At 34.8% G+C, this 15,154-nt stretch overlaps 1 protein-coding gene across 1 annotated transcript in view; it reads left to right on the top strand.

The window, feature by feature from the left end:
• The window catches only part of LOC124093499 (phospholipid-transporting ATPase ABCA3-like), a 167,521-nt gene that overhangs the window by 59,898 nt on the left and 92,469 nt on the right, over positions 1-15,154 (top strand). The window contains exons 10-14 of the mRNA XM_046445959.2: positions 1,309-1,446; positions 5,625-5,771; positions 11,382-11,510; positions 13,849-14,004; positions 14,351-14,561. Of these exons, the coding sequence (XP_046301915.1) occupies positions 1,309-1,446; positions 5,625-5,771; positions 11,382-11,510; positions 13,849-14,004; positions 14,351-14,561 (781 nt within the window). The remainder of the gene's footprint in view (positions 1-1,308; positions 1,447-5,624; positions 5,772-11,381; positions 11,511-13,848; positions 14,005-14,350; positions 14,562-15,154) is intronic.

The raw sequence follows: 15,154 nt of genomic DNA, 5'->3' as shown, positions 1-15,154 counted from the left end.
AGGAAGGATAGTAGAATGAAACGACATTATTATTACTTTGTGTATATATGTGACTGCATGACCAATGTGATTCTGCAACATGTATACTCAGAAAAATGAGAAATTATATCCCATCTGATTCAAATGTATGATATGTCAAGATCATTGTACTGTCATGTGTAACTAAATTAAACAAATTTTTTAAAATGGCCATTGGAACTTTGGTAGGGATTGCACTATTGACTTAGCTAGTGTTACCATATGTAAAATATTCAATTCTCAAATTCATGAATTTTCTATTTATTTTAGTCTTCAGTTCTTTCATCAAGGCTTTATGCTTTTCAGTATATAGTCTTTTATCTCCCTGGATTAACTTTACTCCTCAGTGTTTTATTCTTGGATCCTATTTTGTAAATGGAATTAATTTTCTTTTTGAATTATTCATCCTGGTATATATTTACATGTTGATCTTATACACTGTATTTTTACTGAGTTTGTTAGCTCCTATAGTAGTATTAGAATTTTTTGCATATAAGATCATGCTATCTTTAAATAGTTTTACCTCTTTCAATTTGGATGGATTTTATTTATTTTCTTCTTGCTTCGTTGCTCTGGCTACAACTTCCAGTACAATGGTAAATATCAGGTATGAAAGCAGTTACTGTTCTCTTGTTCCTAATTTTAAAGGGAAAACTTTAAATCTTATACCATTGAGTATTATGTTACTATAGGTTTCTTTTGTGTTTTTCATAAATGCCCTTTATTATTTTAAGAAAATTTTCTTCTTTCAGTTCCTGGTTTTCTGGGTATTTTTATTATGTATCAGTTGAAATGATTGCATGGCATTTTGTTTTCATTTTGTTCTGTTAGTGTGGTGTATTAGATTGATTTATTTTTGTAGCTTGGAATCATTCCTGCATCCCTGGGATAAATATCACTTTGTAATGGAGTGTAATCATTTTAATAGGCTACTGGATTCAGCTTGCTGGTATTTTGTTGAAGATTTTTACATCTATGTTCATAAGTATCTTAAAAATCCTTTCTGGGTTTTTCCTTTCTTGTGTTGTCTTTTTATGACTTTGATGTCAGAATGATGCTTATCTTGTAGACTCAGTTAAGAAGTGTTCCCTCTTAATATTTTTGGAAGGGCTGGAAAAATTGTTAATTCCTCTTTAAATATTTAGCATAATTCACCAATGAAACCATAGAGTTCTGGACTTTTCTTTGTAGGGATATTATTGATCATTTTATTTTTTATAAGTCTGTTCAGATAGAGGGCTTCATTTCTTAATGCTCATTTATGTGATTACATCTTAACTTTCTTTGTAGCGCTCATACTGGTTTGGAAAACCGAGAATTATAGAGGAAAAAAACATTGAAAGCCATGGAGGAACTCAGAGAAGCAACAATTTTGAGGCTGAACCTATTAATTTGGTAGCAGGTATCCAGATCAAACATTTGCATAAGGTATTATTTCAAAGATCTCTTTTTCCTTCAGGTATTGAAAGCCAAATACTGCACATTGGGATTGTTTATCACTTGTTTTCCAAGAAAACAAGTGAGATAGCTAGTTTAATTTGAGTCATCCTCAGTGTAGTTCTACTCTCAGAGGCAAAGCTTGGTTGGAACAATGATTATTATATAACTTACATTTACATTATTATATAAATGTAGATACATTTTGTCTTATTTGTATCTCTGTTGGGTATTTCTTTGTTTTCTGGTGGTCTTGGCAACAGTCATTTATTTTGTAATTTATGTGAATAAAATAAACTTGGTGCAATAGTAACATTGAGGTGTGGTGGGAGAGTATGAAACTATTTCATCTTCTTTTTCAAAGGATATTTTCATTGGTTATAGAATTTTAGGTTAAAGATGTTTCTCCACTGTCTTTCCAAATGGATTGTTTCTAATGAAAAATATTTTATAGTCCTTATTTTTTCCCCCTAACATATATGTTTTTGTGGCACCTTTCAAAACACTTACCACTGGTTTTATGCAATGTGGTTGGATTTTCTTTGGAAGTAGTTTCCTTGTCCTTTGGGTCTTTTGATCTTGAATCTATACTCTTTTGGGGTACTGGGCATTTTTGTATTTCATTAAATACTCTTGATCTTTATTTATAGAAACAGTGAAATTACTTGGAAACAGCTTGATTCTTCATGTCTGGTTTGCTTAATCTACAGTAAATTATTCCTCAGTTTTGAGGCAAAACCTTTTTTTGGAATCCACCTAGTACCCTGTTAATCCTGCAATTTTACAGTCTGGCTGGCATAATAAGCACCATTTTCTGGCCCTATGAAGGTATCAAAGACTGTTCCCTCTAATCTTCTTTGTCCAGCAGCTAGTTTCCTCATGAATAAATGAATAGCCACTCCAGACCCATGTCAATTAATTAGTGATTTATTGCAATGGAAAGGGGCAGGATTATGTATAGGTTTCTGGTTTGTTTGTACATCTAGGTGAATTTGGAGGCCATTTACTGAGTTAGTACTGTTGAAGAGTATATTTTGAGAGGATAATTATGATATTATATATTGAAATATAGATGAGAGTAGATACTTCAGATTTTTAGATGTTAGTTTGAGATATTTATCAAATACTTATTTATGTTTTTGAGGGGTATTTAGAGATGCAGAGCTACATGTTAGAGGAGAGATGGTGACTGAAACACGTTATAATACCCTCAGCATCTATATAAGTATGTAATTGAATTTATGGAAGACAATTAATTTGGCTAGAGCATTGGTTTTCAACTGTGATGATGTCCCCCCTCCAACCCTGAGGACATTTGACAAAATCTACAGCTATTTTGGTTTACAACCAGGGAAGGGGAAAGGTGCATAAAGGAGTAATATTGGCATCTAGAAAGTATAGACAAGAGTGCTACAAAACAGTCTGTAAGGCACAGGACATCCCACTGCAGCAAAGGATTTTTTTAATATTTACTTTTTGGTTTTAGGTGGACACAATATCTTTATTTTATTTTTATGTGGTGCTAAGAATCGAACCCAGTGCCTCACACATGCCAGGCAAGCGCGCTACCACTTGAGCCACATCCCCAGCCCCAGCAAAGGATTTTTTAGCCCAAAATGTCAGTGATATTACTCTTGAGAAACCTAAGCTTAAGGAGGTGTACTATCCTGGAGGTTTCTTGTCAATTTGGTAATACTACCACCTCTTGCTAAGGTTTTTTTATTGTGAGGCCTCCAGCACCTTACCAGGGTAATTTTTCTTGCGTAAGAGGGGATAAGCCACCTGAGAAAATAAAGTCTGAAATAATTAGTGAAAAAATAAGACAAAGTCAGAATTAGTTTTAAAAAGCATGGAGCATCTGATAGATTCAGTCCACACAGGAGCTGGAGCTGAACAACTAAAAAATGGCTCCCACGGTTTATTTAAGGGGGTACATCAAAGGCAGGGATAAGATTTCAGGGGTGGAGTCTTGATTCATATTGTCTTGCAGTCAACATATTGATTGGCTCTTGGGAAGCTCTACCCATCTCTGGGAGTCTGTGTGACTAGGTGGCAACAGCAGTTTACACCATCTCTGATGCTGTGTGGGACCTTTTTGGCAGAGTCAAATAGAAATTCACATGAATATGGACAATCTTAACCAGCAGGATTGCCATTGGAAGTTCCCCTGATACCAGATTTTACTGTTCACTGGCTTCAGTGCTGAAAAGGTCCACACACAGTCCCTGGATGCCTCTCAACAGATTCTCCTACATTGAAAAAGAGAACCCAAGAGCTGCCTTCTCCAGAATTACCTTCCCTCATTGCTTTCTGGTTAGGATTTGTCAGTAAGTATACTTACAGACGTATTAGACAGGCAGATTTTTAGGTTCATTTAGTTGAATTCTTGAAAATCATGAGCTTTTCGGATTCTAGGCTGACATGTTTTTTTTTTTTTTCCTCCTGATTTATTGAGGTATTATTGGCCTACCAAAAAAGTTCACAAAATTAATTGTACAATTTTACAAGTTTGGACCTGTGTCTACACTTGTGTTATTATCACCACAATCCAGTTAGTAAGCATATTAAAAAATTTCCTTGTGTCCCTTTGAGTTTTATTTTTCCTTGTTTTTGTGGTAAGAACACTTAACATGAGATCTTTCTTCTTAATACTTTTTTTGTTGGGGAGAGGATATGGGGATTGAACTCAGGGCAGTTGACTACTGAGCAACATCTCCAGCCCTGTTTTATATTTTATTTAGAGACAGGATCTCACTGAGCTGCTTAGTGCTTTGCTTTTGCTGAGGCTGGCTTTGGCGATCCTCCCACTTCAACCTCCTGAGCTGCTGGGATTATAGGAGTGCACCACTGCACCCAGCCTTAATACATTTTTAAGTGCATGATATCTTAATGTTAACAACAGGCACTATATTGTAAAGCAGATCCCTGAAAGTTACTTATTTCATACAACTGTAGCTTTATACCCATTGAACAACTTCTTCCTATATTCCCCTCTCCTTAGCCCTGATAACTACCAGTCTATTGTCTGTATTTGTGTATTTATTACTATTTTAGGAGCCTCCTGGTAGAGCAATCATGAGGTATTTGTTTCTCTTTGACAGTCTTGTTTCTATTAGCATAATGTTTTTCAGGTCTGTCCATGTTTTTGCATATGGAAAATTTCCTTCTTTTTAAGATTGAATAATGTTCCATTATATGATACCACATTTCTTTATCATTCGTTTGTCAAAAAGTGTTGCTTCCATATCTAAGCTATTATAAATAATGCTGCAGTGATTGTGCACATGTATTTGCAGTGAATGTAGTAATTTAGCTATCTCTTTGAGATCCTGGTTTTAATTCCCAGAGGTCAGTTAATTTGGGTCACATGATAGATCTATTTTAATTTCTTTTAGGAACCTGCAAACTATTTTCCACAGTGGCTAGACTTTACATTCCCATTGAAAGTAAATAATTCCAGTGTTTTCCAAAAACTTGCCAACATTTGTTATTTGTGTGTATGTGTGTGTATGTATGTGTGTGTGTTATATTAGCCATCCTAACAGGTATAAGGTAATGTCTCATTGTAGCTGTGATTTGCATTGTCCTTATGGTTAGTGATATTGAGTGACTTTTTATACATCTGATGGCCATTTTTGTGTCTTCTTTGGAGAAATGTCTATTTTAGTTCTTTACCCATATTTAATTGAGTCCTTTGTATTCTTTTAATTGTTGCTTTATATAAGTTCTTTATAGTTTGGGGGAATTAACCCCTTATTAATAGTTTGCCTTTTCACCCTGAAGTTTCCTTTGCTTTGCAGAAGCTTCCTGATTTGATGCAATCCCATGTGTCTATTTTTGCTTTTGTTGCTTTACTTTCAGGATCATATCCAAAAATAATTCCTGATAACCAGCATCAAGGAGGTTTTCTCTAGGAATTTTAGAGTTTCAGATTTAATATGTAGATCTTTAATCCATTTTGAGTTGATTTCTGTGTATGGTGTAACAAAGGGTCCATTTCATTCTTCTGAAGTTAATTCACCTAAAAATATTGTTCCTAGTTCACAACATCATCCTTTATTGGTAACATGAGTTTGATGATATTTAATGTTTCTTTGAAGGATATGGGTTGTGTTTAACTTTAAAAAGTGATAGTGATAGATGACATTATTATTTCTTTTATCCCATAGGAATTCAGTGGCAAAGCAGCAGTAAAGGATTTGTCTTTGAATGTATATGAGGGGCAGGTCACTATTCTTCTGGGACATAATGGAGCAGGAAAGACCACAGCTTTGTCTGTTCTTACAGGTATGTATTCACCTCTATCCAGAGTAAAGGTCAGATTCCATCTGAGTGAACATCATTGAGTTTTGCTGTTGAGTCCTTATTCTTGATCCCCCAGTATCACTAAAATAACCATCATATTTGCATCAAAATATTTATATGGGAAATTCAAAATCCAGTTAAGTCATGTAGCATTCTGAACAAACATACATATGAGAAAAGTTGTACTGATACAGGTGAAAAGAACAAATTTACCCATGTAAGTCTTTTTCCCATGTAAGTCTTCAAGGAAGTTTAGCTCACAAACTAGATCATTTTGACCTATAACTTCTCCCTTAGAGAGTGAGGGAGGAGAGAATGGAGAGTGCACATGGCCACCCAGCCTCCTGAACTTTCAGTGTACTCCCCAGAGGACTAATTACTGTTTCAGCTCATACCAAAGGCTTAAAGAATGGTAGAACTGGGGCATCTGTGACATCTAAGAACAAAAGATAAGGGACAGATGCAGGATACAGCCTTCACTAATCTGAGAGATTGAGAAAGGGCACCAAACTAAGGATGCTTCTCCAAAGAGGAGGAAGAGAAGGAAACGGAGTCTTGTCCCAGACCTCTCAGAATATCACCTGAGGGTCCAATTTCTATCTTACCTTATTAGAGTGCTGAAAGGACAGTAAAGTTCATATACCTGAGACAGCTAGGCATTGTAAAGAAGGGGTAGATATTCTCCTACAGTAGATAATGTCATGCAAGATTGAGGAAAAGTGTAGAACCAAAACTGCTTCTCCAAGGGAGAGGGAGAGAAGTCAAGTGTGTTATCCCCAGCCTTTTAGTATGTCCCCAAAGAGCCAGTTTCTGTATCACCTCTTATGGAGTGCTAAGAGATTCATAGAGCTTAGGAGATAACTAGGAACAAGGAGGAAGAAGTAGGAATCCTCTTATGGGCAGAGCTACTCTGCAAGAATGGGAATAGGTGCAGAACTGAGGCTCTTCCTCCATAAAGGAAAGAATGATGTGAATGGAGTCTTTTCCACAGCCTTTGAGTGCAGTCCCCACAGGGCCAGTTTCCTTCTTTTTTCATAGAAAGTACTGAATAACTGGTAGTCTTCATGTATGGGATAGCTAAGTACAAAGGAAAATCATCCTACTTCTGTGTGTTGCTCTATGAGAATTGGAAAAGGCATGTTTTCATCAGATGTGTAGACAGTCGTGCAACCATACAAAGAACATAAAGCACTGGGGGCTTGGGGTGTAGCTCATTAGTAAAACGCTTGCCAAGCATATACAAGGCCCTGTGTTTGATCCCCAGCACCACTAAAAACAAATAAAAGAAAAAGATGAAGAATCCAGAAAGTATGATATAATCAAATCAAATTACTCTCCAGTAACCAACCTAAAAGAAATGGAGATTTATTAATTATCTGAAAGACAGGAATCACATGATTATCTCAATGGATGCAGAAAAGCATTTGACAAAATATAACATCCATTCATGATTAAAACACTAGATAATTAGGGATATAAGCTATATGTGACAAACTCAAGACCAACATCATTTTAAATGGATAAGAACTGAAAGCATTCCTTCTAAAAAGAGGAACAAGACAGGGATGCCCACTTTCACCACTTCTATTTAATATAGTACTCAAATCTCTAGCCAGAACAACTAGGCAAAGGAATGAAATAAAAGGGATGTGAACAGAAAAAGAAGAGTTAAAACTAGCTGTATTCTCCGATGATGTGATTATATATTTAGAAGACAAAAACAACCACCACAAAATCTGTAGAACTCATAAATGAATTCAACAAAGTAATAGCATACAGAATTAACACTCATAAATCAATTGGTATTTCCTTTTCATCATGTATGTTAGTGATTTGAGTTTTCTCTCCTTCTCTTTAGCATGGCTAAGGATCTGTCAATTTTATTTATTTATTTTTATTTTTTTCAAAGAACCAACTTTTTGTTCTGTTAGTTTTTTTTCAGTTGTTTCTTTTATTTCAATTTCATTGATTTCAGCTCCGATTTTAATTATTTCCTGTCTTCTGCTTTTTGTGTTGATTTGTTCTTCTTTTTCTAGGGCTTTGAGATATAGTATTAAGTCATTTATTTGTTGACTTTTTCTTTTAAGAAATGAACTCCATGCAATGAACTTTCTTCTTAGAACTACTTTCTTAGTGTCTCAGAGATTTCATTCACCTACTTTTTTTTATATTTGCTAAGAGTCGCTTTGTGGCATAGTATATGGTCTGTTTTAGAGAAGGATCCATGTGCTGCTGAGAAAAAAGTATATTCTCTCATTGAAGGTTGGAATATTCTATATATGTCAATTAAGTCTAAGTTATTGATTGTATTATTAAGTTCTATAGTTTCTTTGTTCAGCTTTTGTTTGGAAAATCTATCTAGTGATGAAAGAGGTGTGTTAAAGTCACCTCAAATTATTGTGTTGTGATCTATTGACTCTTGAAGTTGATAACAGTTTGTTTGATGAACATAGCTGCTTTGTTGTTTGGGGGCATAAATATTTATAATTGTCAAGTATTGTTGTTATATGGTTCCCTTGAGCAGTATGTAGTGTCCTTCTTTATACTTTTTGATTGGCTTTAGTTTGAAGTCTACTTTATTTGATATGAGGAGAGAAACCCCCGCTTGTTTTCGCAGTCTATGTGAGTGGTATGATTTTCCCCCAACAAACTGGTCAAAGGAGGGAATCTGATTTCCATAATTACTATATTATAATATTCAAATTCCCAGTTTTCAATAGAAAAATCACAAAGTAGGACTGGGGATGGATGTAGCCCAGTGATAAAGCTCTTGCATAGTTTGTATGAGACCCTGGATTCTATTCCCAGCACCACAAAAATCAAAACAACAGCAAGAAAAAAAACACAAGGTAGACAAATAGGAAAATATGGTCCATTCAGAGGAATAAAATAAATGGGCAGAAAGAAGTCCTGATGAAGGAAGTCCATAGAAAGGACCTACAAACAAATCCTTAAATTAGCTATCTCAATGGAAACCGTAGAGAAAAATCTAGGATAATTTTTTTAAAAATTAAATGAGAATGCCAATGAAGAAAAAGCAATTATAAAAAGGAACCAAATAGAACTCCTGGAACTAAGAAATACAGTGAAGGAAATGAAAGTTTATTAGAGGATCTCAACACCAGTGTTAAGCATGCAGAATGAAAAATCAGCTAACTTGAAGATGAGACAACAGATTATCCAGTCTGAGGAACAAAAAGTTTAAAAGACAAAGAAGAGTGACAAAAGTTAAAGGATCCAAGACATATGTATGTGGGAGTTGTACAAAGAGAGCAAAAAACAAAAGTGGCTGAGAACTAGAAGATAACAGTCAAAAACTCCAGATTTGATTAACAACGTATCCATGAAGCTTATTGAATATTCCAACTGCATAAACTCAGAAGAGTTCACGGATACTGCAATCATACTGTGAAAAGAGAGAAATTTAAAAGGAGTGAAAAGAGAAGCAAGTTTTTATATACTCAGGATTTTTAATAGTTTAATAGATTATTTCTCATCAGAAACTATTGAGACTAGCAGATATTGGGGTGACATTTAAAATGCCCTTTAAAAGTAATAGAGAAATTAAGACATATCCAGAAAAGCACTGAAGGAGTTCATTAGCATAACATTTGGCAAATATAAAAGTAAATATTACCATATTTTTGGTTTGCTATTCATTTTCATGCTATTGGGGAAGAGACTAAATTATAGTAAACTGAAGAGGTTAAATTAAAGGATGGGGAGTGTAGCTCATGGTACAGCTCTTGCCTAGCATGTGTGAGCGTATGTGTTCAATCCCCAGCACTTCACCAAAAAAAAAGAGAGAGTAAGCAATTAAATTTATTGCATTTCTTAAAATTTATATGTATTTGTGATTACAAATAAGAAGGGAATCAGAACGTCTCTTTAGAAAAAGCTAAAACTAAAGAAAAATTAAGGCAATAATGTAGGAAAGATGGGACAAACACAAAACAAATAGCAAAATGACAGAAGTAATTCCTCTCTTACAAGTAATTACTTTTAATGTCAAAGGATTAAACTATTCAAAAGGCGGATATTGAAAGAATTGATTGAAAGTGTTTGGTTCATCCACTTGTTCTGTGATGAGCCAAAGAGAGGGGCTATGGCAACTGCCTTTCCAAATCACCATCTCACTGGCCCCCAGATGACTAGCGTATGCAGTGTCCCTTCGGCACTGAGAATCCTGTCCTCTGTGTATCCTCTGGGAAAGTCGGAGTGTTGGATACATGATCCAACTCTTTTCCCTTAGATAAGCTTGTAAATGCAGTGTTTCATCCGCTCATTCTGTGCTGAAGTTGGGGAGGGGCTGTGGTGACTGCCAGCTAGCTGTTGTCTCCTGCCCCAGGTTGTAGCAGCTTGTCCATTTGCCTTTAAAAATACCCCCCACCTATCCATCTTGAGAGAGTTCCAGCTTAGTTGAAACAAAGCAAAGACTTTTGCTCAGTCCTTCAGCAATCCTCAGCTGGGCAAAATAAATTAACACAGTTCCCTTAGAACTAGGTCTCCCGTGTGTGGTCTTTCCAGAACCTGGAACCCTTATCAGGAATGCAGACTGCTGTCTTTGAGATTACTACCAAGCAGGGAGGGCAAGAAGAAATTTAAAGGAGAAATTTTATCATGTTTCAGTCACCTTTTTCTTGAGTTTCTTTGGTTGCTGTAAACCTTTTATTTTCTGGAGTTCTGAACAAAGTTGTTTGTTTGTTTGGGAGGGCTCTGGCTTTTATTTTTCGGTAGAGAAACAGGTACTTAGACTTCCTTGAGCTGTCATTTTTATTCTTAAAAATGCAGGAGTTTGTGTAATGATATGGGAAGGAATGAACCTAATGACAACAAAGTTCTAAATTCTGTACACCTGTACACAAGCTTATTATTAATTATTAATAAAAGTGAATATTTCATTAATGTTACTGTGTAACATGATAGTTTGCATTTTGCTCTTCATAAGATAATTTCATACTAAAATTTCCTTATGCTTATGTCATCCATATAGTTTCTAACAGGCATATTTTCATGTCTTTCAATGTCCATGTAGTGTCTTTCATATTCATATACTGTAGTTATTTTCTTTTTGTTGAGCATTTGTCTTCTTTCAAATTAGTTATCTAAGGATAGGCATCTTTGAATACAGTTTTCTACTTTGGAGTATATTTTAAATATAATTTTAAAAAGTGTATTTTAGTAGTATTTTTAAGTAGGATAAATGAATTAAATGACAAATGTCACACTTCCCAATCTTTATGTTTTTTTCATAGTATCTACATAGTACTTAATATGATTGACAGAGGTTATTATCTGATTGCAGTATTCATATATTAGAATGTAACAAATTATTTTTGTTATCAAACATATCCCATGCCCTTTGCAGAAAGTTAGTATACATAAACAAAAGAGAAAGAAAATTAAGAGAGCTAATTCCATCACCCTCATATAACTTTGTATATTTTTCTGAACTATTCCTCTGCAGGAAATAGTGCTAATTCTCTTAGTAATTCACAAATAGATTATGAATGTGGGGAACTAATTTGCAATGTGTTAATCATATTCTCTCAACAAAGCTTATTAGCTTTTTGTATGTCTTCTACATAATTCTAGGTCGTTATCCTCCTACCAGAGGAGAGGCCTTTGTTAATGGACTTGACATTTCAGATAACATGATTGAAATTCGAAAAAACTTGGGCTTCTGCCCACAGAATGACTTGTTATTTAAAGATTTGACACTAGCGGAACACCTTTTTTTCTACTCTGTGGTGAGTCAGAGATATATTTTATAAAACTATGTGATAAATTTGATTTTTTTCTCTTAATATGTAGATCTATTATTTGATTTATTTTAACTGTTACATAAAAACATTAAAATTACACATTGTGATGTTTTAATACATGTATGTTGTGCAATGTTTAAATTGGGCTAAACATACTTCTTTCTAGTAAAAACATTCAAAATCCTTTTTTCTAGCTTTGTAATATATATAATAGATTATCATTATCTATAGTCACCCTACTGCACACCAGAATTTATGATTCCATTCTAACCAAATTTAATGCTCATTGATCAACCCCTTCCTATTTCTCCCTCTCCTTCTACTCTCCTCAACTTCTGGAGCCACCATTCTACTCTCAACTTCCATGAAATCAACTTTCTACATGTGAATAAGATCACATAGTACTTGTCTTTCTGTGCCTGGCTGAGTTCACGTAACAAAATGATTTCCCTTTTTATCCACAAATAATAAGACTTCTTTTCTTTTTTTTTTGTTTTGGTGATTGAACTCGGGGTGCTTTACCTCTAAGCTACATCTTATAGGCCTTTCTATTTTTTATTTTGAGACAGGGTCTCACTAAGTTGCCAAAGGTCTAAGTTGTCAAGGCTGTTCTTGAACTTTAGATCCTCCTGCCTCAGCCTCCCAAGTTGCTGGAATTACTGGAGTGCACCACCAAGCCTGGCAGAATTTCATTATTTTTATGGCTAAGAAGTATTCCATTGTGTATTTGGGCCACACTTTTTATTTTTTATTTAAAGGACACTTAGGTTGTTTCCATTTCTTGGCTGATATGAATCTTGCTATCATAAACATGGAAGTGTAGATGTTAAACTGTTAGAATTTAGCACATTTAACAAACACTGCAATCAGATACAGAGCAGTTTCATCACCCCAAAACAATCCTACATGCTATTCCTTTGTTGTCATCCCTTCCCCTGCTTGTACCCATTCATCTATCCTTCACCACTGCACTTTAACTCTTTGAGAATACAATGCCATATGTAACATTTGAGATTGGCTTCTTTTACTGAGTAACTGCTTTTAAATTTCATCCATACTGTTATATGTATGTATGGTTTGTTTCTTTTAATTGTTGAGTAGTGTTTGATATTTGGTCTGCCAAGGTATAGCAATTTAAAGACAAATTGGATGATTTCTAGCTGTTGGTGATTATGACTAAAGTTGTTTTGTTTTTAATGTAGAACATAATTTTTTATTTTTCTCAGAGTAGGATTACTGAATCATATGAAAAGTCCATGTTAACTTTGTAAGAAACTGCCAAATTGTTTTCTGTGGTGGCTGCATCATTTGCAACCCCACCAGCAATGTATGAGAATTCCAGTTGCACCACATTAGACAACATTTACTATTGTTAATACCATATCTGTATGATGATATCTAATTATGATTTTAATTTTCATTTAATGAATGTCTAATCTTGTTGATATATCTTTTATGTGCTTATTAGATGTCCTTGTGTTCTTTTCTTAATTTTCTTTTAGTTGTAGATGGACACAATACCTTTATTTTATTTGTTTATTTTTATGTGGTGCCGGGGATCAAACCCAGTGCCTCACACATGCTAGGTAAGTGCTCTACCACTGAGGCACAATTCTGGCCCCCTGTATTCTCTTTTATATATAATGTTTATTTATGACTTTTGTCCATATTTAATTTTGTGTTAGTTATTTTCTTATTGTTGAATTTCTCTGAATTTTTAAATATATTTTGTATATATGTTGCTTTTCATCTTGAATCAATGGTAGATAAAAAGGTGTGTAGCTTTATTCCAGTACACCTTGGAAGCCAAAGATGTTTTCTTTCCTCACTCTGTTGATGAACTTCAGATGTCTTTCTAAGTTCTGGGAATTCTTTTTTTTTTTTTTTTTTTCATTTTGTTTTGTTTTCTGCACTGGGGATTGAACCCAGGGCCTTGCCTGTACTATCATCACATACTCTACCACTGAACTACATCCCAGGCTTTGAAAATTCTTGTTTTAGGGACTCTTCTTTAGATATAAATAGAGTCAAATAAAAGAAGATGCTATTTTTATTGATGTTAGGATAAAACTAGGGCCTGATATGGTGATACATGCCTATAATTCCAGCTACTCCAGAGGATGAAGCAGGAGGACCGTGAGTTCAAGAACAGCCTGAGCAACATAGTGAGACCCTGTCTCAAAGAAAAGAAAGAAATGGTGTAAAATGTTTCTAGGGATATATCTGCAAGAAATTTCTATAAAACTGTAAGAAAAGTTAATGATCTGAGAACTTTCTAGGATAAAATTGGATGCACAATATAAATTCTGGTTCTTCTTTTTAGATAAAAGGAATGCCACGAAACATGCATACTTTGGAAATTGACCATATGCTGTCTATTTTTGACCTGCTAGAAAATCAACATGCATTTTCATGCTCACTGAGTGAAGGAGCGAAGCGCAAACTCTCCGTCATTATAGCACTTATAGGGGGCTCTAAGGTATTAAAGAAGGAAGATAAGTGGGGGGAGCACACAAAGTGGGAGGTAAGTGGCAGACTAAATATGCATTCCTGCCAACTGGCATAGAAAATCCAGCTGCATAAGACCTGAGAAATATTATGAATCTAAAAGGAAACCTCTCAATGATAATCAGAAAGGGTTTATATTATTAGCTCAGCTGTTATCCCTTGGTTTGGGATTATTATTATTTTCCTAAAGTTTATCTCTATTTTGGTCTAGATTTTGTATCTTAGTTTAAATATATTCCCCTCAAATAGTATGTAAAACCCACAGGTGGCATAGCATCAGTTATCAATGATCATGGAATTGTTCTCCTGGCCTTTAGGTGATCATACTTGATGAACCATCATCTGGCATGGACCCAGTCTCAAAGAGGCTCACCTGGAATCTCCTTATGCAGTATAAACACAATCGTACCATCTTAGTGACCACCCCCTACATGGATGAAGCTGACACCCTGGGTGACCGCATTGCCATCCTGGCCATGGGCACTCTGCAGTGCTGTGGCTCTTCTGTGTTCCTGAAACAAATATATGGTCTCTCTCCATTTGATCATTCTTAGGATATTGACACCTTAATAATATTATTTTAATATTATTTTAATTATATTTTATCTGTATACCCCAAATTTTAATGATCTTCTGTTGTACAAATTAAGCCTCAAGATTATAATTATTTTTAAGGTCCTTTGCAATATTAATACTCCTTACTTGTTTTCAACACATACTTTCAGTAAATATTTGTATCAGCTTGTACAGGTCATGCTTATTTGTCCCTTTTTATACCTATTGACATTTTGTCTCTGGAATGCAATTATGTATTCAGATAGATTTATATGACTGATGAGGAGAGAAAGTAGAGAAACTAGACATCTCTGATCTTAGTTTCTCAATTGCCAAACCACTATCAACATTTCATTATGTGGCCAGTAATATATTGTCTGTAATCCTAGTGACATGGGAGGCTAGGGCAGGAGGATCACAAGTTTGAGGCCAGCTTCAGCAACTTAGCAAGACCTTGTCTCAAAAAATTAAAAGGACTGGGAGTGTACCTGTATGATAAAGTACCCCTAGGTTCAGTCTGTAATGCCAAATAGAAAAGAAAAACATGCAAGAGAGAAAGACAAATC

This window comes from Marmota monax, unplaced genomic scaffold (assembly GCF_021218885.2).
Source record: "Marmota monax isolate L192 unplaced genomic scaffold, Marmota_monax_Labrador192_F-V1.1 WCK01_AAM20220418_F8-fsc00035, whole genome shotgun sequence".
NCBI classification, from domain to species: domain Eukaryota; kingdom Metazoa; phylum Chordata; class Mammalia; order Rodentia; family Sciuridae; genus Marmota; species Marmota monax.
This window is presented reverse-complemented; position numbering and strand designations above follow the sequence as displayed.